The sequence below is a fragment of the Miscanthus floridulus genome, chromosome 6, assembly GCF_019320115.1.
Source record: "Miscanthus floridulus cultivar M001 chromosome 6, ASM1932011v1, whole genome shotgun sequence".
Classification (NCBI taxonomy): Eukaryota; Viridiplantae; Streptophyta; class Magnoliopsida; order Poales; family Poaceae; genus Miscanthus; species Miscanthus floridulus.
Genome location: NC_089585.1, coordinates 64,963,362 through 64,988,995, shown reverse-complemented (window position 1 = coordinate 64,988,995; position 25,634 = coordinate 64,963,362). Strand labels below are relative to the sequence as shown.

The 25,634-nt window shown below is 40.3% G+C and overlaps 1 protein-coding gene across 1 annotated transcript; it reads left to right on the top strand.

The window, feature by feature from the left end:
• Window positions 1-607: 607 nt before the first annotated feature.
• Window positions 608-3,407, top strand: LOC136458312 (phosphatidylinositol/phosphatidylcholine transfer protein SFH2-like). The gene is made up of 7 exons (XM_066458272.1): window positions 608-744; window positions 840-893; window positions 1,133-1,210; window positions 1,981-2,034; window positions 2,705-2,806; window positions 2,899-2,979; window positions 3,117-3,407. The coding sequence occupies exons 1-7, from the start codon at window positions 664-666 to the stop codon at window positions 3,405-3,407; spliced, it is 741 nt and encodes a 246-aa protein (XP_066314369.1). The 5' UTR covers window positions 608-663.
• The last annotated feature ends 22,227 nt before the right edge of the window (window positions 3,408-25,634 follow it).

Below are 25,634 nucleotides of genomic sequence, written 5' to 3'. Positions count from 1 at the left end.
CTAATTATGTCGCTATGTTTTTCACAATCAAAGCAATTTTCATCTTAGTTTTCATTTCAAGTGGAATGTCTAAGTACACTAAGAAATTACTCTGAGCTTGAATACTTAAACTCTCTCATGTAGTTTCCATATTATAAAGATATAATTAAATGCAATACAGTTTCCATATTATATTTAGCTAGCAGCAACACTAATATTCACTTTCAGATTAGACCAAAGGTGTGCTATTATTCTTTTGACCACTAAATTAGGAGATTGTTGTGATAGCTAGATCCATCAGTGCAATCCAATGAAGCAGAGGAAGCCATAACTATTTGTTAATTGCATTGGTTGGTGCGAATTCTGAGTTTTTAGATAAGTGAAAACTCTGCAGTAATTGTAGTTCCTCTGCTATCCTCGTCCATGTCTTTTTGCATAGGGTGATCATGATTCTGCAAATTGCATTGGGTACTGTGTGGGGTGGGGTGGGGGGGGGGGGGTTCAAAACTAGACAGACTTGTGTACTAGATTTACATGTAGTTATGTTGTTGTTGTTTGTTTTATTGCTACCTTTGCTTCAGTGTTGTTAGATGTAATACATGATTATTTGTTCATCAACTTAATCTGTAACTTGTTGAGTGATTCTGAGAAACAATATGAGCATATCTTCATTTATTTCAGAATATGCACCAGGGCTATCCCAAAGAAACACTGGTGCGTTTCCTTAAGGCTAGAGAGTGGAATGTATCAAAGGCTCATAAAATGGTAACATTTCATACAATTTTCTCAACAGTGGGTGAAGTGATCACTGAACTTAATTATTGTATGTTCTTGCTTACAAAATATGTTTGTTTCTATAGATAGTAGATTCTTTGAATTGGAGGATTCAAAATGAAATTGATAGTGTGCTGGAGGTGAGTCATCCTGTCTAGAATGTAATCCTTCCAGATATTACTGTATATGTTAATTAGAAAGTACCGAAGATTCCCTTAAAGTTCTACGATTCTGGTCTTTCCCTAATCATTTCTCATTTTGATTATTTATTTTATTATTGCAGCAATATCACTCTTAATCATCTACCTATTTGTGTATGTTTGTATAGAAAAGTTCTTCATCTTTTTTCCTGATCAATGTTTGCACTGTCCATCTGCAGAGACCTATAGTCCCAGTAGATTTATACAGATCAATACGTGATTCACAACTTATTGGCCTGTCAGGATACACAAAGGAGGTATAGCTGTTTACTTCCAATAATAAAATCTGTGTTGGTTGAACCATTACCCTATATATGAATTGATTATGAACCAGTCATTTGTGTGTTTGAAATAGACATGCCTTTTTACTGTTAGTATTCTAAGGCTACCATATTCTTGGACTTAATTTGTCTATGTCCTCGGTTGAAATTCTTAAAACAGAGTACTTTGATTTTCAGTTTTCACTAGGAAAATTAAATATGCTGAATGAAGATAGTACTGAAGAGGTTAAAGTTTTAACTTATATTGATTGTCAAACTTTCACGGAATGATGTGCTACTAACAGCAAAGTGGGCTATTAAGGCCTGTAGTTTCAAAGTATGATATGGCGTCATACAAGTTGTACTTGAACTGTGATAACTGCAGTTGACTAGACATTGTTTGGTTATCATGATCTGTAGGATCAGAGGTGATGTTTTCACTTGGGATCTGTGATAACTATAGTTGACCTGGCAATATTTTGTTAGCAAGAACTGTAGGATCTTATGTGATAATTTCTCACCTTTGGGTTTGTCTTTCTTGATATTTCTCACCTGTGGGCAACATCAGAGAGTCATTAGCTTCCCATTTATATACTATAGTAGTCTAGTCTTTGTTCCTCGAGGCTCTTAGTTTTTTGTAAAAATTAAAAAATATTAGCAAACCTTCTACCACAATTGTTAAGTTGCATGTGGTAGTTGTTATAGTAATTTCCTTCTTTCTATCTTTGTTTCGATAATTTTTTCTGTCTTTGTTTCTCTCATTGCAGGGTCTCCCAGTTTTTGGCATTGGTGTTGGACATAGCACATATGACAAAGCTTCGGTAATTACTCTGATGCTTGCTAATTGTTTAGTAGGCTACAGCTACAGGCTGCTTAATCATGAAACTGGCTGCTTTTAGCCATTTACTGTATGTTGCGGAAACGTTTTTCTTTCAGAGGTTGATATAAGCTTTGACTATAGTAGTTAGTGACCCAAATAGTGATCTTATTCAACTAACTTCATTTTATTTGTGGCCTCGTGCTTTTTTCTACTGAATTCTGTGAGTCAACTAAAAATAGAGGTATTTTGTCTCAGGTCCACTACTATGTGCAATAAAATGAGTTAGTATGGCATTCACCTGTTTTATCCCCATTAGAATATAAACTAATGAGTTAGTATTATTGTATGAACATGTATAATAATAACTTCAATAATCCTTTTTAGTAATTATCTAGGGATAATAGAATATTAGAATTAGCTTTATCTAACCTCTTGTGTTCAAGAGGAATAGCTTAACCCTTGAACTTTGAGCTGTCCACTGTTCAATTCATCTCTGTTGCTCTGTATGGCATTCAAGCAGAGTGTTAACGCTGAAGTTCAGAGAATATTTTTTCACTTATTATCCCATATTTTTGTTAAAAAAATTGTGTGCTATGTGCATTACTTGTGTTGCTTCTGGGTATTGATTGTGGCATATTATTTTGTTAATATAGTTTTAATATGATATACAGATCTTGACTTCCATATCAACAGTTGATGATCTGAATTACCCTGAAAAGACAGAGACCTATTATGTAGTCAATGTTCCATACATATTTTCTGCTTGTTGGAAGGTACTATCAATTACCACTGATATTCAGACGTAAGGTTTTTTTAGTAAGTTTTTAGTAGAAACTGATGACAGTTAATTTGAGCATGCTGCTAGGTTGTGAAGCCCTTGTTGCAGGAGAGGACAAAAAAGAAGGTTAAAGTTTTGACTGGCTACGGGAGCGATGAACTTCTGAAGGTAAATAACTGGAAACATATTCTTCCTTGTTGGCTGTCTTTTCAGTTAGATCCTTCATTTTTGGTTGCAATACTATCCGCATTTGTGAACATGCATTTTTCCTTCAGTAAAACAGTTGTGATGCTTAACATTTGTAGATTATGGACTACTCGTCACTTCCCCATTTCTGCCACCGGGAGGGCTCTGGATCATCAAAGCATTCATCTACTGACGTCGACAACTGCTTCTCCCTTGACCATCCTTTCCACAAAGAACTTTACGACCATATCAAAGAGCAAGCATCGTGCAGGGAGCTCATCAAGATGGGTTCACTGCATGTCAGCATTCCCGAGCCAGACCCAGATGACGCGAAGATCGTCGAGGTCATCCAGGCGGAGTTCCAGAAGATCGGTGAGCAGGATGAATCCCCCAACAGCAACAAGGATTAGCATGCCCCAAGGATGGTCATCTACGGACCGCCTAACCGGTGTCGGCAGTGACCTTTGATGAAGTTGATCACTGCTGCTCGTTTCTATATTTCTATATTTTGGTTGACAGGCCCCAGTTGCCTGGGGAATATAGTGGCAAAGTCTTGCATTTGCATGACGCAAGCTTGAGTTTATAGTTGCAGAGGCTGAGAGATAAACCAATCAGTGCATTTATAGTTGCAGAGACTGAGAGATAAACCACCTATTTTCTTCTCTTTGGAGATGGCATGCTGCTATTGTGGACGCAGTATACTTGCAAATATCTTGGTATTTTTTTTCTAAATATCTTTGTATTTTGTTGCAGTGTAAAGAATTACAATTTTTAGAAATAGATAGGATTGACAAGCAGGGTGTATGTATGGAAGATCTAATATATTATTTATACAAAAATCAAGTGAATTTGTTTAATGTGATGCCTTCTATATGAGCAAAAGTGGATTTGTCAAATTATTTTAATTGTAATTATATCTAAGAAGTTTTGCCAACAATTTTTTTTGGCAGGGTATGGTTTGTAAAATACTTTGGAAATGGTTTGGCCAACATACAAACTGTCGAGAAAGGTCTTAACTATCGGCGTAGGTCTTAACTGTCGGCAAAAGGTTAACTGTCGGCAAAGGTTTCAACTGTCGGCGTAGGTAGACCGTTTGCCTACACATAAAGTGTCGGAGATTCTGTTAACTGTCGGCAAAAGTTTCGCCGACGGCTTCTAGCGCGATTGTTTCTAAATTGTTGGCAAAACTTTTCGCGGGAGGTTATCTGTCGGCAAAGGTGCCCTTTGCCTACAATAGAAAATGTCGGCAAAAGTATGTTGTGTTGTAGTGTTGATATTCAAAGGATTTAGATATGAGAATCTATACTTGGTTGATTTCAATGCTAGAGAAGTTCAATTGTCAACATGTTTGCTCACTAAGTCTAGTATGGGTTGGTTATGGCATAGAAGGCTTGGTCATGTTGGAATGAAACAATTGAACAAGTTGATCAAGTATGACCTAGTTAGAGGGCTTGAAAGATGTCACATTTGAGAAGGATAAACTATGTAGTGCATGTCAAGACAGAAAGCAAGTTGGTAATACACATCCTAAGAACAGCATGATGAGCACATCTAAGGCATTTGAGTTGTTGCATATGGACTTGTTTGGACCAACCACATACACCAGCATTGGTGGAAACAAATATGGATTTGTGGTTGTGGATGATTTTACTAGATATGCATGGGTGTTCTTTCTTATTGACAAGAGTGATATGTTTGCATCCTTCAAGACATTCATCAAGAGAATCCACAATGAGTTTGAAACAACCATCAAGAAAGTAAGAAGTGACAATAGAAGTGAATTCAAGAACACAAGAGTTGATGATTTGTGTGATGAGTTTAGAATTAGGTATCAATTCTTGGCCAAGTACACTCCTTAATCAAATGGTCTAGTTGAAAGGAAGAATAGAACCTTGATTGACATTCAGGATCAATGTTGAGTGAGTACAATGTGAGTCATTTATTTTGGGCCAAAGCAATTAACATGGCTTGCTATTATAGCAACTGACTCTATTGTCATCCATTGAAGGAGAAGACTCCATATGAGCTCTTGAATGATAGAAAGCCCAACATTGCATACTTTTGGGTTTTGGTTGCAAATGTTACACATTGTAGAAAGGCACAAGATTGAGCAAGTTTGAGAGAAAATGTGATGAAGGCTTCTTGCTTGGTTACTCCACTACTAGCAAGGCTTATAGATTTTAGAATTTAGCTAGTGGTACTCTTGAGGAGGTTCATGATGTGGAATTTGATGAAACCAATGGTTCCCAAGAGGAAGATGAGAATCTAGATGATATGAGAGGCACTTAATTGGTCAATGCAATGAATAATATGGATATTGGTGATATAAGGCCTAGAGAGGTGATTGAAGTTGAAGATGACAAAGATCAAGTGCCCTCTAACTCAAATGTGCAAGTTGATTCAAGTCAAGCTAATTCATCATCTCAAGTGCAAAATCAACATGTGGCAGTACATCATTTCAACGAAATGATCAATCAAATGCAAGCAATCAAGTGCAAGTGCTCCAACCAACCAATGTTGCAAGAGATCATCCATTGGATTCTATAATTGGTGATATCTCCAGAGGTGTACAAACAAGATCAAGATTGGCATCATTTTGTGAACATTTCTCATTTGTGTTATCTATTTAACCTAAGAAGATAGATGAAGCTTTATTGGATGTTGATTGGGTAAATGCTATGCATGAAGAGCTAACTAACTTCACAAGAAATGAAGTATGGGAGCTAGTTGAGAGGCCTAAGGATCATAATGTGATTGGAACCAAGTGGGTCTTTCGGAACAAGCAAGATTAAGATGGGATAGTTGTAAGGAACAAAGCAAGATTAGTGGCTCAAGGTTACACTCAAGTTGAAGGTCTTGACTTTAGAGAAACATATGCCCCGGTTGCATGATTGGAAGCAATTAGGATCTTGTTAGCCTATGCTTATGCCCACAACATCAAGTTTTACCAAATGGATGTGAAAAGTGCATTTCTAAATGGGTACATCAATGAGCTTGTACATGTTGAGCAACCTCCTGGTTTTGAAGATGAGAAGAAATCCAACCATGTTTATAAGTTGTGAAAGGCTTTGAATGGATTGAAGCAAGCACCAAGAGCATGGTACGAGAGATTGAGAGATTTCCTACTCTCTAAGGGATTTAAGATGGGAAAGGTTAACACCACTCCCTTCACCAAAAAGCTAGGCAATGACTTATTTGTGTTGCAAATCTATGTTGATGACATTATATTTGAATCAACCAATCAAAACTTTTGTGAGGAGTTTGGAAAGATGATGGCAAGTGAGTTTGAGATGTCTATGATTGGAGAGCTTAGTTACTTCTTTGGTCTTCAAATCAAGCAAATGAAGAATGACACATTTGTGAGTCAAGGCAAGTACATCAAAGACATACTCAAGAAGTTTGGAATGGATGATGCTAAAGCTATTAGTACACCAATAGGGACAAATGGAAGGTTGGATAGTGATGCTAGTGGCAACATGGTGGATCAAAAGATCTAACGGTCTATAATTGAAAGCCTACTCTATGTGACAACATCAAAGCCGGATGTAATGTTTAGTGTATGCATGTGTGCTAGATTTTAAGCCTCACCAAGAGAAAGTCATTTGAAAGCAATCAAGAGAATATTGAGGTACTTGAAGCATACACAAAATGTTGGATTGTGGTATTCCAAAGGAGCAAGATTTGAGTTGATTGGATATTTAGACTCTGATTATGCAGGATGCAAAGTTGAAAGAAAGAGCACATCGGGCACATATCAACTATTAGGAAGATCACTTGTGTCTTGGTCATCAAAGAAGCAAAATAGTGTAGTAGTTTCAACCGTCGAAGCAGAGTACATTTTGGTCGGTAGTTGTTGTGCTCAACTACTTTGGATGAAGGCTACTTTGAGTGACTTTGGAATCAAATTCAAACAAGTGCCATTACTATTGGACAATGAGAGTGCTATCAAGCTCACTAACAATCTGGTTCAACATGCAAGAACAAAGCGCATTGATGTCTGCCACCATTTCATAAGAGATCACCAACAAAAAGGGGACATATGCATTGAGAGTGTGGGCACCGATGATCAACTTGTCGATATATTCACTAAGTCACTTGATGAGAAGAGGTTTTGCAAGCTAAGAAATGAATTGAACATACTTGACTTCTCAAATATGTGTTGATGCACCCCCATTATATGACATGCCTCTCCTTTGAGCAAAGCATGGTAAAATTAATTGACATGTCATTCATCTATTGCTAAGGACTTGTTTAGTGCATCTAGTCATTCCTATCATGTCTTAGTCTCATTCATGAAAACCAAATGAATTTGATGCTTGTATGGTACCACTATTGCTTGTATTCTTGAAATGATCTAGTGGTAGCATATGACATGTTTGTGGTCTTGTGAACCTAGTGTTTAATCTAAAAAATGGGCTATAAGTATTTAACTTAACATGGTGCATGATAACCCTTATTTGGAGGTGTGAAGAAGCTTGCCCTTGGATCAAACTGAGTTAAATAGCTTTTGCAAGTGATCTTGTAACACCCCAGGTGTTTGGCTTCCACATTTGCACTTGCATTTCATGAACATGAGCATCATTCATCCATTCATGAGCTTATATTGCATGAAACATGTTTTTGAAACATTGCAACATATTGTTATATTTCATGTGTATTGATTTTATGAAATGAATATTGTGCAACACTCAAGTGCAACATGTGCAACTCACTTTAGTGAAACATGGTTAGTTAGTACTATGCAACAAAATCATGAAACATGTGAAACATGATTTTGAAACAAAGGTAATATTTCACTTGTTTTTCCTTGTTTCAATGCATGTGATGCTTGATTTTGGTGTGACCAATGTGTGGTGTGGCTAATAATCCTCTTGAGCAACTTAGTTATACTTAGAATTTCATTAGGAACAATGTTCATGTTGATCATTTTGCCTAATTAGGTTTCCAAGTCATGGTTTGACCATTATGGACCCCTAGAGCTCCTGAGTTTGACTATTTAAAAAGTGTAGCTTAGAGTATTTGCATGTCTGAGCAACCTAAAGCAACGTTGTAGAAAATTTTATAAGGAACAAACTTTGTTTATAAGCCAAGTCATGGAAATGTGCACAACATGCTCAAAAAGGGCCCACAAGTCAGTGTTGAGGGCTGATTCAACACTTAGAAAATTTTCTAAGTCTAGATTGCAATTCTAGATTCTTGTACTCAACTTTGGCATGATTTTTCTCCTGATCCTTTGAGAATTATGTCTTGGTCCTTTAATAGGAATTGAAGATGGTATGAAGGGCTACAACTTTCATGTCTATTGTTTTCACTGATTCTTCATGGTTTAGGAACTATGTAGCATTGAAAAGCGCCTGTCAGTCGGCTCACTTGTAACTAAATCGGAGTTTCAGATTCACTATAGTGACGACCGGCAGCAGAACCTTGCCGCCACGTGGACACCACGCACCCAGCTGGTCCTAACCGTACTGCGTGCTGGCTAGCATGAAGAGGAGAGCACCCGCTAGCCCTCTGCTCGCCTGCACGCGCTCTGCCTCCCACTCGCTCTCTCTCTCCCGACGCCACTACCCGCCATTGCTGCTGAGCGAGCTCCGCCATCGCCTAGCTCACTCGCCACCGCGAACGCCTCCAACTAGCCCACAGCTCTGTCGTGTCCTCCTCTACCTCGTTGACCTTCTAGTTGAGCCAGACATGCCGTAGGTGAGGGTCATTGGCCATTTTTCTGACACCGTCGCCATGACCGAGGCTCGCCGAAGTGGAGCTCACCGCGACCAACCACCATCGGGATCCTCTCGTCCTCCTTTTTCTTCCTTGTTAGCTCCATGATAACCTAGTGAAGCTCGTACCAAGCTCGATTGAGGCATGGAGGCTCGCCGTTGTTCATACACCATGCGCGGAGATCTGCCGTGCCGCCTTGGCCGGCGACGCGCTATCTCTGGTTAGCTCTAGGTCTTTCTGGTAGCATCATTCGACGTGGCTCGTCACGTAGATCATGTAGGTGCCGACCATCTCACCGGAATCCTCACCATTGGTGAGCTTCGCCGCTGCCGCGCCATCGCAAGCCGCCTCCCCTGTTTCCGTCTCACTGACATGCGGGCCCTGCTAATGTGTGGACCCCGCGTGCCATTGACTGTTTATTCAAAAGCTAGTTCAAATTTGCAGATTTGAATGCTGTTTTGCGAATTTTGTATCTCCAAATTGGTAGATCCAAATGGGGTGATTCTAATTTTGTTAGGATCATAGGGAAGTCTAGTATTTAGTAAAAATATGACATGAACACTTGAAGTGGAAATTTTGGATAAATTAAATAGGAACTTGAAATGTGTTTTTAAATGCATGCAAACTTGTTTAAATTATATCTTAAGTTTCTGTGCTCCAAATATTATGCAATTTTGTGGGTAGGCTATTCTTGCTTAGTAGAAGCTCTGGTAAAAATTTGAGAGTCATTGCATGTATGGTTTTTGAGTTATAGATTTTCCTTTTATCTTTGAATGATCCTTGTGTGAATTTTTATAAATTATCTAGGAATCCAATGACCATGAAATTTTGTGGGGAGTATCCTAGTACCTTAAGGATGCTAGGAAAAATATAAAATCTATTGCTTGACACTTTTCACTAAGGTTTCCTAATTATGTCATTTTAAGCCATTATGTCTTATCATTTTTGTGTAGGCTGTTATACTTGCTCAAATGGTGTGAAATTTTTATAGTAGCTTAGTTAGAGCATGTATTACCTACTATAATTTTTGTAGATTAAATGGTGTAGTTTTCATATATGTTTACCGTTTTCCCTAATTAATTAAATAAATTAAGAAAGGTATTAAAAGAAATGATTTGGTGATGAACACCTTACCTTCTGGTGTTCTTGTGATATGTGTGATGAGTAAGTGAAGTTTGTTTTGTCCATTTATGTGTTTGCAACATAAGTTAATAATTATTTTGCTGCATCGTGTCTTTCAGGACAGTTCTGGGGACTTTACAAAGTTTCCCATGATAATTTGGTTTGCTGTAAATGTGGTGAATACAAAAAGTTGTAGATAACTTATGCATCTAGCTCTAGTCAAAATTTGGTAGCATTTTGCCCAGTAGTTTAGGAACTACATCTGTTTAAAGTTAGATTCCAGAGTTGCTTGTTCTCTGTCTTGTGAAGACAGATTTCTGTTGATTAAAGAATTTGACCTGGTAAAGGTTGGAATAATGCTTTAAGGTCTGAAAATGAATTGTAGACAATTTCTTAAGCTTTCTAAATTATCTTGTTGCATGTCATTTGGATTTCTCAATCTCCAGTTATGACCAGTTTACTGTTCCGCTATATAGTTCCTATTTTGCTGAAATACAAATGCTTGTGTGTATGCTTTGTTGCAATGTTCTTATTGATTGTTTAGGGGCTAGCCTAACTTGAGAACATGCTTAGGTGCAGGTGCTAGGTCCTTAACTGAAGATGAGGAATTATACATTAGGTTGTATAAACTTGGTAAGTTAAAGTGATTTGAATAGAGCTTAAGTTGGAATATGCGGACTACAGTGAGCATGTGCATTCCCCGAGCATCCCTGACTTTGTTCTTGTGCGTCCATGATATTTATCTTGTGCATTCATGCAATAGGTGTGCTGGAGGGAGTGACGCTGCTGGAGTTTGAGGGAGCCAACCAGGAGGAGGAGCCCGAGGTGCAGGAAATCGACGAAGCAGCCACCGAGGAGGAGTTGCCCGAGTGCCCTGACCACCGTCCATCCTCTTTCCTGAAAGGCAAGCCCCAGAGCATATTAAGACTCCCATGTTTTTACAAATACCTTGAGTATCTTTTATTCATTGATGATGCATTAAGTATAGGAATTGGATGGAACCGATTGTTGCATTATATATCCATCCTTGTCCAGATATCGCACTGGAATCCTATTTAAGTTTAGGAATGGGTTAAATGCTTAGCCATGCTTAATGCGGTAGAAGTCAGGTGATTTCCTATCACCTGCGAGCTTTAGGATGAGGTGGATCACGGTTGGCTATATTTACTATCGTGGAAAAGAACCATGTTAATAATGAATTAAGACCGGGCGGAGTCTTGTGTAGGTTTGGACATAGTGACTCCGTCTGTGTCATTTAAGGACCGATACGTTGTACGTCCTTATGTCATGTTGAACGCAGCCTAACACTTAGCTGGCTAGATAAGTCATTCTGACCACGAAGCCTAGTAGCTCGACTCAAGCCAGGGATGTGAGTAGTGGCCTGCATTCTAGAGGTAGTAAGGATGTGCGGAGAGCCATTGGCATAAGTCTAAGGCGGGTTGGAGTCCCGAACAACCTTGGCAGAGTGGTTCTCTAAGAATGTCGATTTGTTCGGACTCGCGACTCCTAAATCATACCAAAGGTAACTCATTTGCGACCCTAACGGGGGAAGCAGGGTTTGTGTTTAGGAATACCCCTTCAGCTGGATAGGAATTGATTCGAATCACCATCTCTCTCGGATAGTGAGAACTTGACTGAGCAGCGGCAACGTAGATTCAATTAATTTAACGATATGGTTAAATGGATGATGATGATAATGTTGCCAAGATTTATACCTGATATGGTTATTAATGTTTGCATCTTAATCAAATGATTGCTTAGTATAGGTGCTAATATAGATGACATGTTAATGGCTAAAAGTCACTACTAGTTCAGGTTAAGAGTTGATCATGATTACTTGCGCTTTTTTGCAAAAAGAAAGTGTCAACCAGATCCACAAAATTAAGCTATGCATATTCCTTGGTGTCATTTGTTTTCATTTCCGATGGGTAAGTCTAGCTGAGTATATTCTCGTACTCAGGGTTTATTCCCTCTTGTTGCAGATGACCTTCTATATCAGGGATTCTGTAAGTATTATCTCCACCCGGCGGGTGACGAAGACTAGATCATGGGCATGATCTCTGTTTCCCTTATCCGAATGCTTTTGTGTGTTGTGATCAGCAAACCAGTATTTGTATTTGAACTTGGGTGTGTAAGTTAAACTATTTGCTTCCGCATGTTTTACAAGACCAGTTTTGTAATAACGATGACTCTAAGGTGTTGCAACCTATTTGCAACCGTCTGTGAAATGTTGTAACGTACAATATGTTATGTTGAATTACTGTGATCTTTGTTGTATGCAAGTTGGTTAGAAATCCTTCGAGATTTCAGTTGGCTACCAGGTTTATATGGGCTCAAGTGCGAGAATTTGATCGTTTCGGTGACTGTTTTTGTACTTGTGCTCTTATAAATTGGTCAGTTCTGTGACAGCTGGTATCAGAGCTAGATTCAACACTAAACATGTCATACGGGTATTTAAAACAAAAGCTTTTGTTGTGAAAACGGTTTTCCTACTTATAGTTATATATAAGTGGTCAAAAATCAAAATTTTTATGGTGTACTGGTGATCACATCCCTTGTAGCCCACTTAAGGACTTCTAGGTGGCTTATATATAATTACTAACTTGGGGGGAAATTGATTGTTTCTATTTCATTGTCCATGGGGCATGATATTGCATGGGTGCCATTCGCTTAAATGGTAATGTATGGATCAATTGCCTCTACGCTAAGGTAAGTGTGAGTTGTGAGAGCATGACCATCCAACTATCGGTCTAGGGGAGAGTTAGTTGTGGTTACTGGAGTATTTACATGTTGCATACATGTATATATGAAGGTACTTAATTGTGGGTACATCTGTCGGGTAGTTTGGATACCAAAGTATATATATCTGGGGATGTATATATGGAGAGTATCTTAGTTACTACTTTTGTTATTAGCATTATATCTTGTTGGGCTGGGCTACAATGAAGTTTTCTGTAGGTACGCTAACAACGCACCGTGTAGATCGACTAGTTACCGCTAATTGAGAGAATGTATGTATGCCGCCGTATATTTCGCTAAACTTAAATTTTCTTAGGTTTGTGAGGACGTACGGAATGAGCATGCATCATATTCACTCATGTCATTCATATTGCATTACTCCCTCCCTTATAATTGCTTATCCCAAGTATTAAGTTCAATCTCTCAGCAAAATAATCCTCTCACGTGGGTTGCATCCCTTTTTGATACAGATGGCCGCGCCCATGTTTCCTACTGGTAGCACCACCTTTTTGGACCAGTTCGGTACTCCCACCTTGCTCTAGAGGGTGCTCAGTTCAGTTGGGTACCTAGAGGCACCCCGCTACACGTGGAGGCAGGCGGTACCATTGGGAGATGTACCATGGTATGTCGTGACCTTTATAGTGCCGCAGAACCCCACAAGGTCATTGTGGCATGGGTGGAGCATAGAGACTAATGGGCAAACCCCATGGGAAGCCGCTCAAGTTGCTGCCCTTGATGTGCTTATGGATATAGCACAGAGCTTCGGGGATGAGTTAGTGGGTGGACCAGCTTCATCCATTCCCCGAGTGGCGCCTACCGAGGCTGAGTGGACTCAAGATGTTGGCCAGGCCTTGGTTCGAGGCTGTGGTGAACGTGTTTAGAGTGACAATGCTAGAATGAGTGCTATGATGGCCGTCTTGAAGCTTTGTCAAGTTAGGCAAGACACCCTTTCTAGTGTGCTAGAAGAAGCTGACAAGGCAATGGTAGCCCAGCACAAGTTTAGGTTGCGTGCCCACAAGTATCGCTATAGGGTGGATGCATGTGGGTGAGCTCAGCAAGAAGTAGATGAGATTCGAGATATTGCAAATTATCGCCTCCAATAGTGGGGTCAAACACCACGTGAAAGAGACGAGCTTCATAACCAGCTGATGAACCTCACTATAGAGAGAGATGAGGCAGCACAAGAGTTGGATCGTGTGACCCATCATAGAAATGCAGCTTTAGAGTTAGTAGAAGAAAGACGTCAGGGTTGGATCATGGCTAACCACAATGCTTTCCAAAGGGAGCAAGAACTCCAAGAACAGCTGGAAGAGCTTCAGGTTGAGCACCATCAACTGAACAACCGTCTATTTCCTATTCCTCACCCTATACCAAGGTATCCTAATGTGGGTGGACCTCAAGTGATTGAGGCTGATGAAGAAGAAGAGGACATGCAGATGGATGACAATGCAGTTGAGCCTACAGATGAAGAAGAAGAGGAAGATCCAAAAGAAGTCCAAGGTGTCTCCTATGTGGATAGCGATCACTTCGATGAGTAGTTAGTTAGCAAGTCTCACTAGTTTAAGCTTTTGCAGTCATTGATGTAATGGACTTAGGTACGATGACTGATGTTGGATGTACCTTTTTAATTCGAACTTGGCATGTAATGTACTTTAATTTGCTACCTTCGGGATGCGTATCGTGATGGTTAAGTTTAAAACTTGTCATGTTGGAATGCACTACGTATGGTGCTAGTAAGCTGATTGATGATGTGGTGAATGGAGAATGAATTATTGCCTCTATTTATTGTATGAAGTTTTCATTCTCTCCAGTAAATTCAGTTTGGCGTAATTACATTGTTCGTCTCCAATGTGCTAACATCACCAATAATTACTGGTTGCGCATGGTTGTAGATGCCTCGCACTCATTCCACTGGTGCGACTGGTGATGATGATGACCTTCCACCACCACCACCACCCGCATCAACAGAATTGATGGCAATTCTTGTGGAAGGACAGCGCACTATGGCTGAGGCTCTCCGCATGATTGCAAATCATGATGGTCGTGGTGCATGCCAAGGACTAGAACCAAATCAATACAGTGACTTCAAGGATTTCCTTGACATGAAACCCCCAATCTTCAAAGAGGCTGAGGAGCCCCTACACGCTGATGAGTGATTGAACACTCTTGAGCAGAAGTTCCATCTGCTTTGCTTGACTAAGGTGCTGAAGACTGAGTATGCATCTCACCAACTGCATGGGCCAGCTAGTATTTGGTGGAGTCATTATCGGTCCACTATGCCCGCTAATGCCCAAATCACTTGGGATCAGTTCAAGTCTGCTTTCAGGGGATACTATATTCCTCCTGGTCTCCTGGTAATCAAGCATACAGAGTTCATGAAGCTGACCTAGGGGAACAAGAGCTTGAATGAATACCTATAGGCTTTCAATAACCTTGCAAGGTATGCTACTGAGTTTGTTGACACTGATGCCAAAAAGATTGCTAGTTTCAAGCGGGAAATTACAAGTGTGCTCATTTTAATGAGTTTGTGAGTGATGCTTTATCGCAAGAGAATAATAATGCTATATATGCTGCTTTGAAAAGTCGTAAGAGGGCCTACGAGGCGGGTGCCTCACAATCCAAGGCTCTAGTCACACAGAGGGCTCCATTCCGTCCTCCAGCATCAACTGCTAAATTCCGCCCATCGCAGAAGATGAATCCAGGTAGGACTAGATTTCAAAAGGCCTTTACAGTTGTTCTTCCCAAGGGCACTACCAGTCAAGGCAGTTCCAAGGCTCCTCCAAGCAACATGTCGTGCTGGAACTGCAACAAGATAGGCCACTAGGCAAGGGAGTGCCCTTACCCTAAGAAGAATAACTACCAAGGTGGCCATCAGGGGCAGGTGAACCACACTAATATTGCTGATATTCCTTTAGAAGAGGTAGTAACTATAGGTAAGTTTCTGGTTGATCAACACCCCGTAGTTGTACTATTTGATTTGGGTGCTTCGCATTCTTTTATTAGCCCCGCATTTGCATCCAAGTTTATATAGAAAACATACACTATTGAGGGTGAGGGTTATTGTATTAGGGCTGCCATTGGTATTATCCCAACCAAGCTTGTAGTTGGGGATGTACAATTTGTGATAGAGGGGCGAAGTTATCAGGTTGATCTGGTAGTTTTACCGGGGCTAGGTATCGATGTGATATTGGGAATGAATTGGATGAGCAATCATGGAGTGCCTATTGATACATCAACTAGAGCAGTCATGCTCAGAGATCCTGGTAATCAGGAGGGTTTTCTAGTACAGCTACCCAGGGACATCAATCTTTCTTGTATGACTAATGCGGTGCAAGTAAAGGCTATGGCAGATATCGCTATCGTGTGTGATTTTCTGGATGTTTTTCTCGATGATTTGCCTGGATTGCTCCCGGATCGAAACGTGGAGTTCAAGATAGAGTTGCTACCCGGTACAGCGCCCATCTCTAGAAGGTCGTATAGGATGCCTCCCAATGAGCTAGCTGAACTTAAGACTTAGTTGAATGAACTTCTAAAGAAAGGCCTTATCCGTCCTAGTTCATCTCTGTGGGGGTGCCCAGCTATCTTTGTAAAGAAGAAGGATCAATCACTATGCATGTGTGTAGATTATAGGCCCTTGAATGTAGTTACAATCAAGAATAAGTACCCTCTGCCACGCATAGATATCTTATTTGATCAGTTGTCTAAAGCAAAAGTCTTTTCCAAGATTGATTTGAGATATGGTTATCATCAAATCAAAATTCAGCCTGAGGATGTTCCAAAAACTACATTCTCTACAAGATATGGTCTGTATGAGTATCTTGTTATGTCTTTTGGATTGACCAATGCCCCTGCACATTTTATGTATCTGATGAATTTGGTGTTTATGCCCGAGTTGGACAAATTTGTGGTGGTATTTATAGATGATATCTTGGTCTATTATGAGAATGAAGAAGATCACATTGAACATTTGTGAGTGGTTCTCACTAGACTGCAGGAACACAAACTTTATGCAAAGTTTAGCAAATGTGAATTCTGGCTTCGTGAGGTACCTTTTCTTGGACTCGTGTTCTCCGATGGTGGATCCCACCAAGGTGCAAGAAGTGTTGGACTAGAAGGCTCCAATCTCGGTGCATGAGGTTTGGAGTTTTCTAGGGTTGGCTGGCTATTATCATCGCTTCATCCCAAATTTCTCTAAAATAGCCAAGCCTATGACTCGGTTGCTGCAAAAAGACATGAAGTTTGTCTGGACTTCCGAGTGTGATGCGGCTTTCCACACCCTACGAACTCTTCTAACTTCGGCTCTGGTTTTGGCACAACCGGATATCGAGAAACCTTTCGATGTGTTCTGCGATGCATCAGGTATAGGTTTAGGAGGTGTTCTTATGCAAGAGGGTAGAGTCATTGCTTATACCTCTCACCAACTTCGGAAGCATGAGGTGAATTATCCAACGCATGACTTGGAACTCGCTGTAGTTGTTCATGCTTTGAAGGCCTAGAGACATTATTTGCTCGGCAATGTGTGCAACATCTACACTGATCATAAAAGTCTTAAGTATATCTTCACTCAACCAGAGTTGAATATGCGTCAGAGAAGATGGCTTGAGTTGATCAAGGATTATAACCTCTAAGTGCACTATCACCCTGGCAAGGCAAACGTCAACACGGATGCCTTAAGCAGGAAATCTCATTGCCACTCTTTGATTGAATGTGACTTCCATTTGTCAAAACTCTTTCATCCTGTAGTCCTTTACAACATCACTATCAGTTGTACTCTACAGAGTCGAATTATCGAGCTACAGAAGATAGATTCAGGTGTGTTCCACATCAAGCGCAAGATGAAAGAGCAAGAAACCAAACATTTTTCGGGTAGATGAGAATGACGTGTTATGGTTCAAGGATAGGTTGGTGGTTCCGAATGATATAGAGCTTAGAAATCAAATCATATCCGAAGCCCATTCCTCTAAATTATCTATTCATCCTGGTAGTAGCAAAATGTATCATGATTTGAAGCCTTGCTTTTGGTGGACCAAAATGAAGAAAGAGATAGCCGCTTATGTGGCTAGGTGTGACACTTGTTGTCGAGTCAAAGCTATGCACATGAAAGCTGGATTGCTTCAGCCACTCTCTATTCTAGGTTGGAAATGGGAGGAGATAAGTATGGATTTTATAGTTGGACTCCCTACTACTCAGAGGAATTTTAACTCCATTTGGGTGATTGTAGACCGTCTGACCAAGTCTGCACACTTCATTCCTGTCCGCATAGATTTCCATCCAACTGACTATGCGGAGTTGTATTTTAATCAGATAGTCGGACTTCATGGGATACCTCATACTATTGTCTCGGATAGAGGACCATAGTTCACTGCTCGCTTTTGGGAGCACTTAGATGGATTATTAGGAACTAAGTTAGTAAGAAGTTCTGCCTACCATCCTCAAACCAATGGACAAACTGAATGAGTGAATCAAATCTTAGAAGATATGTTGAGAGCATGTGTCATCTCGGCTAAGGGTTCATGGGAAAAGTGGTTGCCCCTAGCTAAATTTTCGAACAATAATAGTTATCAAGAGAGTATCAAGATGGCACTGTTTGAAGCTTTTGTATGGCCGAAAGTGTAGAACTCTGTTAAATTGGGTAGAAGCCGGTGAAAGGAGATATTATGGAATTGATTTTGTTCAAGAAGCCGAAGAACAAGTCTATACTATCCAAACCCATATGGCCGTAGCTCAAGCTAGGCAGAAATGTTATGCTGATCGTCGTAGAAAACCTATTGAGTTCGAAGTTGGAGACTTCATTTATCTAAAAGTCTCACCCATGAAGAGTGTCCAACGCTTTGGTGTGAAGCGAAAGCTTGCGCCAAGATATGTTGGTCCATTTGAAATCATTGGACAAAGTGGGAAGGTGGCATATAGGATCCAATTACCTCCTGAGATGAGTGCTATCTTCAATGTCTTTCATGTATCCCAATTGAAGAAATGTCTTCGCGTCCCTAAAGAGAGAGTTCCACTGGGGGATATGAGTTAAAATCTGATTTGACCTTTGAAGAAAAGTCGATCCGAGTAATTGACACTCATGAGCGAGTGACTCGGAGTTGGGTGGTTAAGTTTTACAAAGTCATGTGGAGTAATCAGGGTAGTGAACGCGATGCAACGTGGGAAAGAGAAGATTATTTGAGGGACGGTTATAAGGAATTCTATCAACAATGGTACGCTTGTCAAATCTCAAGACGAGATTTTTACAAGGGGGAGGGCTATAACACCCTAGGTGTTTGGCTTCCACATTTGCACTTGCATTTCAAGAACATGAGCATCATTCATCCATTCATGAGCTTATATTGCATGAAACATGTTTTCGAAACATTGCAACATATTGTTATATTTTATGTGTGTTGATTTTATGAAATGAATATTGTGCAACACTCAAGTGCAACATGTGCAACTCACTTTAGTGAAACATGGTTAGTTAGTACTATGCAACAAAATCATGAAACATGTGAAACATGATTTTGAAACAAAGGTAATATTTCACTTGTTTTTCCTTGTTTCGATGCATGTGATGCTTGATTTTGGTGTGACTAATGTGTGGTGTGGCTAATTATCCTCTTGAGCAACTTAGTTATACTTAGAATGTCATTAGGAACAATGTTCATGTTGATAATTTTGCCTAATTAGGTTTCCAAGTCATGGTTTGACCATTATGGACCCCTAGAGCTCCTGAGTTTGACTATTTAAAAAGTGTAGCTTAGAGTATCTGCATGTCTAAGCAACCTAAAGAAAAGTTGTAGCAAATTTTATAAGGAACAAACTTTGTTTAGAAGCCAAGTCATGAAAATGTGCACAACATGCTCAAAAAGGGCCCACAAGTTAGTGTTGAGGGCTGATTCAACACTTACAAAATTTTCTAAGTCTGGATTGCGATTTCAGTTTCTTGTACTCAACTTTGGCATGATTTTTCTCTTGATCCTTTGAGAATTAGGTCTTGGTCCTTTAATAGGAATTGAAGATGGTATGAAGGGCTACAACTTTCATGTCTATTGTTTTCATTGATTCTTCATGGTTTAGGAACTATGTAGCATTGAAAGTGCCTATCAGTCGGCTCACTTGTAACTGAATCGGAGTTTCAGATTCGCTATAGTGATGACCGGCAGTAGAACCTTGCCGCCGCATGGACGCCATGCGCCCGGCTGGTCCTGACCATGCTGCGCGCTGGCTGGCATGAAGAGGAGAGCGCCTGCTGCCCCTCTGCTCACCCGCACGCGCTATGCCTCTCACTCACTCTCTCTCTCTCTCCCGACGCCACTGCCCGCCATTGCTGCCGAGCGAGCTCCGCCATCGCCTAGCTCACTCACCGCCATGAAATCAATGCCTCCAGCTAGCCCACAGCTTTGCCATGTCCTCCTCTACCTCGTCCACCAAGTAGCTGAGCCAGACGTGCCATAGGTGAGGGTCATTGGCCATTTTTCCAACGCCGTCGCCATGACCGAGGCTCGCCGTAGTGGAGCTCACCGCGGCCAACCACCACCGGGATCCTCTCATCCTCCTTTTTCTTCCTTGTTAGCTCCATGATAACCTAGTGAAGCCTGTACCGAGCTCGGTTGAGGCATAGAGGCTCGTCGTCGTTCGTACACCGCATCGGAGCTCCGCCGTGTCGCCTTGGCCGGCGACGAGCTATCTCCGGTTAGCTCTAGGTCTTTTTGGTAGCATCATTCGATGCGGCTCATCACATAGATCATGTAGGTACCGACCATCTCGCCGGAATCCTCGCCGTCGGCGAGCTTCACCTCTGCCGCACCGTCGCAAGCCGCCTCCCCTGTTTCCGTCTCACTGACATGCGGGCCCTACTAACATGTGGACCCCGCATGCCAGTGACTGTTTATTCAAAAGCTAGTTCAAATTTGCAAATTTGAATGCTGTTTTGTGAATTTTGTATCTCCAAATTGGTAGATCCAAATGGGGTGATTCCGATTTTGTTAGGATCATAGGGAAGTCTAGTATTTTGGAAAAATATGACATGAACACTTGAAATGTGTTTCTAAATGCATGCAAAATTGTTTAAATTATATCTTGAGTTTCTGTGCTCCAAAAATTATGAAATTTTGTGGGTAGGCTATTCTTGCTTAGTAGAAGCTCTGGTAAAAATTGGAGAGTCATTGCATGTATGGTTTTTGAGTTATATATTTTTCTTTTATCTTTGAATGATCCTTGTGTGTATTTTTGTAAATTATCTAGGAATCCAATGACCATGAAATTTTGTGGGGAGTATCCTAGTACCTTAAGGATCCTAGGAGAAATATAACATCTATTGCTTGACACTTTTCACTAAGATTTCCTAATTATGTCATTTTAAGCCATTTGTCTTATCATTTTTGTGTAGGCTGTTATACTTGCTCAAATGGTGTGAAAATTTTATAGTAGCCTACTTAGAGCATGTATTACCTACTGTAATTTTTGTAGATTAAATAGTGTAGTTTTCATATATGTTTACCTTTTTTCCTAATTAATTAAATAAATTAAGAAAGGTATTAAAAGAAATGATTTGGTGATGAACACCTTACCTTCTGGTGTTCTTGTGATATGTGTGATGAGTAAGTAAAGTTGGTTTCGTTCATTTATGTGTAGGGATGAAAACGGTCGGAAACGGTCGAAAAACTCTTAAATTGTTTCTACTTTTACATTTGAAATACGAAAACAAAAGCGAAAACGGTAAAGCCGGACACGAAAACGAACGCGAACTTACGAAATATCGAGAATTCCGAAAACGAACCAATTCGAGCGGATTTATGTCGAACACGGTCGATATACGAAAACTCAATACGGAATACTGATCCGTAGGACCAAGTGCATGACTAAGTACATACATGATCAAGTTCAAGTGCATATAATAATTAACAAGTGCATGATCCTTGATCTTAGGTATTTAACACAATAGCCGACACATAAATACAAGTCTAGAACAAGCAATTAGTAGCTAGCAGGATAATAGGAATTAAAATTAGATGTAGCAACTAGCATATCATTTTAGAATCTGAACTAAAATTAGATGTTATAGAAACATGAACTCGAACTGAGTCAGGATAATTTTATTAATTTTTTGGAATAGATGTAGTATTTTATTTTAAAGATTTATTCAGATTTTTCTTTTGAGTAACAAAAGCTGAGGCAAAAACTATCAAATGATTGACTTCACAGGTGGGGGTTAAACCCATGAGCTTGATGGGCTATGGCCCAGGTGGGCATTCGTATAGATGAGGCTGGACGCCGTCTATAAGAGAGAGCAGCTGGCCACCAGTAGAAAGAACGCAGCAGTGTGGTGAGCAGCCTATAATTGAGCTGACATAAGTTAATAATTATTGCTGCATCGTGTCTTCGGGATAGTTCTGGGGACTTTACAAAGTTCCCCATGATAATTTGGTTTGCTGTAAATGTGGTGAATACAAAAGTTGTAGATAACTTATGTATCTAGCTCCTGTCAAAATTTGGTAGCATTTGACCTAGTAGTTTAGGAACTACAGCTGTTCAAAATTAGATTCGAGAGTTGCTTGTTCTCTGTCTTGTGAAGATAGATTTCTGTTGATTAAAGAATTTGACCTGGTAAAGATTGGAATCATGCTTTGAGGTCTAAAAATGAATTGTAGACAATTGCCTAAGCTTTCTAAATTGTCTTGTTGCATGTCATTTGGATTTCTCAATCTCCAGTTATGACCAGTTTACTGTACCACTATATAGTTCCTATTTTGCTGAAATACAAATGCTTGTGTGTATGCTTTGTTGCAATGTTCTTGTTGATTGTTTAGGGGCTAGCCTAACTTGAGAACATGCTTAGGTGCAGGTGCTAGGTCCTTAACCGAAGATGAGCAATTATACATTAGGTTGTATAAACTTGGTAAGTTAAAGTGATTTGAATAGAGCTTAAGTTGGAATATGCGGACTGTAGTGAGCATGTGCATTCCCTGAGCATCCCTGACTTCATTCATGTGCATCCATGATATTTATCTTGTGCATTCATGCAATAGGTGTGCCGAAGAGAGTGACGCTGCTGGAGTTCAAGGGAGCCAACCAGGAGGAGGAGCCCGAGGTGCAGGAAATCAACGAAGCAGCCGTCGAGGAGGAGTTGCCCGAGTGCCCTGACCACCGTTCGTCCTCTTTCCTAAAAGGCAAGCCCTGGAGCATATTAAGACTCTCATGTTTTTACAAATACCTTGAGTATCTTTTATTCGTTGATGATGCATTAAGTATAGGAATTGGATGGAGCCGATTGTTGCATTATATATCCATCCTTGTCTAGATATCGCACTGGAATCCTATTTAAGTTCAGGAATGGGTTAAATTCTTAGTCATGCTTAGTGCGGTAGAAGTCAGGTGATTTCCTGTCACCTGTGAGCTTTAGGATGAGGTGGATCACGGTTGGCTATATTTGCTATCGTGGAAAAGAACCATGTTAATAATGAATTAAGACCGGGCGGAGTCTTGTGTAGGTTTGGACATAGTGACTCTGTTTGTGTCATTTAAGGACCGATACGTTGTATGTCCTTATGTCATGTTGAACGCAGCCTAACACTTAGCTGGCTGGATAAGTCATTCCAACCTTGAAGCCTAGTAGGTCGACTCAGGCTGGGGATGCGAGCAGTGGCATGCATTCTAGAGGTAGTAAGGATGTGTGGAGAGCCATTGGCATAAGTCCAAGGTGGGTTAGAGTCCTGAACAACCTTGGCAGAGTGGTTCTCTAAGAATGTCGATCTGTTTGGACTCATGACTCCTGAATCGTACCAAAGGTGACTCATTTGCGACCCTGATGGGGAAAGCAGGGTTTGTGTTTAGGAATATCCCTCCAGCTAGATAGGAATCGATTTGAATCGCCGTCTCTCCTGGATAGTGAGAACTTGACTGAGCAGCGGCAACATAGATTCAATTAATTTAATGATATGGTTAAATGGATGATAATGATAATGTTGCCAAGATATATACCTGATATGGTTATTAATGTTTGCATCTTAATCAAATGATTGCTTAGTACAGGTGCTAATATAGATGATAGGTTAATGGCTAAAAGTCACTGCTAGTTCAGGTTAAGAGTTGATCATGATTACTTGTGCTTTTCTGCAAAAAGAAAGTGTCAGCCAGATCCACGAAATTGAGCTATGCATATTCCTTGGTGTTATTTGTTTTGGTTTCTGATGGGTAAGTCTAGCTAAGTACATTCTCGTACTCAGGGTTTATTCCCTCTTGTTGCAGATGACCTTCTATATCAGGGATTCTGTAAGTATTGTCTCCACCCGATGGGTGACGAAGACTAGATCATGGGCATGATCTCTGTTTCTCTTATCTGAATGCTTTTGCGGGTTGTGATCAGCAAACCAGTATTAGTATTTGAACTCGGGTGTGTAAGTTAAACTATTTGCTTCCGCATGTTTTACAAGACTTGTTTTGTAATAACAATGACTCTGAGGTGTTGCAACCTATTTGCAACCGTCTGTGAAATGTTGTAACGTACGATATGTTATGTTGAATTACTGTGATCTTGGTTGTATGCAAGTTGGTTTGAAATCCTTCGAGATTTCAGTTGACTACCGGGTTTATATGGGCTCAAGTGCGAGAATTTGATCGTTTCGGCGATTGTTTTTGTACTTGTGCTCTTATAAATTGGTCGGTTCTGTGACAGATCTAGATTGAACCAAATTGTGAAAATGATCCTCACTTCACATGGTTTCAACCTGACCTATCTAAAATTTGAGCTCACCTTTTGTGCTAATTGTTGACAAAGGGGGAGAGAAATTCACAAAGATAGTAAAGATAGGGGAGCAAACAAATTGTAAGGGGATCAATTAAAATTTGAAGCACACAAGTAGGGGGAGCAAGCTCATAAACTTGTATGTTGCATTTATATGTGCATTACATATGTTTCCTTGCATGGCACAAGTTTTTAAATTCCATATACATGCTTGTGTGGGGTATGCTAGTAGTAACTTGAATGATGAATGAAGCACTAGCATGGATAGGAAGAGTAACTAGACTTGTGCTTATCATGTAAAAACTAGACCCTTTCATATAATGTTGATCTCACAGGGCTGTCTAGTTTTTGTGAATGTCTAGTTACTAATGGTGCTAAGGATGGTGTATATTGGCAACTCCGATTGGTGTCATGCTTTAAAGGTCCATTCTTTACACCTTAGCATCATTTGGTAGCTATTACTCTCCCAAACTTCCAATTCATGCATATGCGTAAGCTTTCAAATCCAAACTCTTAGCACATATGTAGGGGGAGCTAATACAACCAATTTGAGTTGATGAAACTTATCCATAATCTTTACACATGGTAATATGCTTGGCAAGCAACATGAATCCAAAAAGATTTAATTAAATATCTTTGCAAATAGGTTGTCATCAATTACCAAAAAGGGGGAGATTGAAAGCCCTAGTTTTGTTTTGGATAATTGATGAAACCTAGCACTAACCTTTGTCATGAGTTGTGATATGAGATAGGTTGGTGCAATCCAAGTGACTGAGCAAGATGAGGTCCATGGTGATGAAGGTGGACATCAAATGATGATGATCAAGTGCTCAACTTAGAAAAGAAGAAAGAGAAAAACAAAACCCTATGGAGATCAAGGCAAAGGTATAAATAGGGATTTTGTTTTAGTGATCAAGACACTATAGAGAGTGTGATCACATTTAGGATAGATGGCCGAAATATAAAGAGGGGTTCTTAACTAGACAATTCGGTCATCTAGTGCCACTAGGTGTTGGACTTCATGCATTGCATTTAGGCCTAGTGCACTTCGGAGAGCAAAAATGTTTTGAGAAATGCTAACTTTGCTCTAACATGTTATGAGAAAACACTTTGAGAGTTAGCATCGCTTGCGGGGAGTAGCTCGAGTTGACGTGGATTGAATCACGCAAAAGTTTGCAACTCGGTGAGCTAGTGGAGGTGCCTGGATGGCACTGCCACCCCTAGGGCGGTGCCGACCTAGGCTCGGCAGAGAAGGGCTGAGAGCGACCAGTTTAGGGTGGTCACCAGACACGCCGGTGTACACCGCCATGGGCATGGTGGTGCACCGCCTGGT

What these genes read in the sequence shown, in the direction of transcription:
- LOC136458312 (XM_066458272.1), top strand. Translation starts at nt 664, where the DNA reads ATGCACCAGGGCTATCCCAAAGAAACACTGGTGCGTTTCCTTAAGGCT. An exon ending in GCACATATGACAAAGCTTCG is followed by an intron (nt 2,035 to 2,704) that starts GTAATTACTCTG and finishes TATGATATACAG; the next exon opens with ATCTTGACTTCCATATCAAC. An exon ending in TATTTTCTGCTTGTTGGAAG is followed by an intron (nt 2,807 to 2,898) that starts GTACTATCAATT and finishes GCATGCTGCTAG; the next exon opens with GTTGTGAAGCCCTTGTTGCA.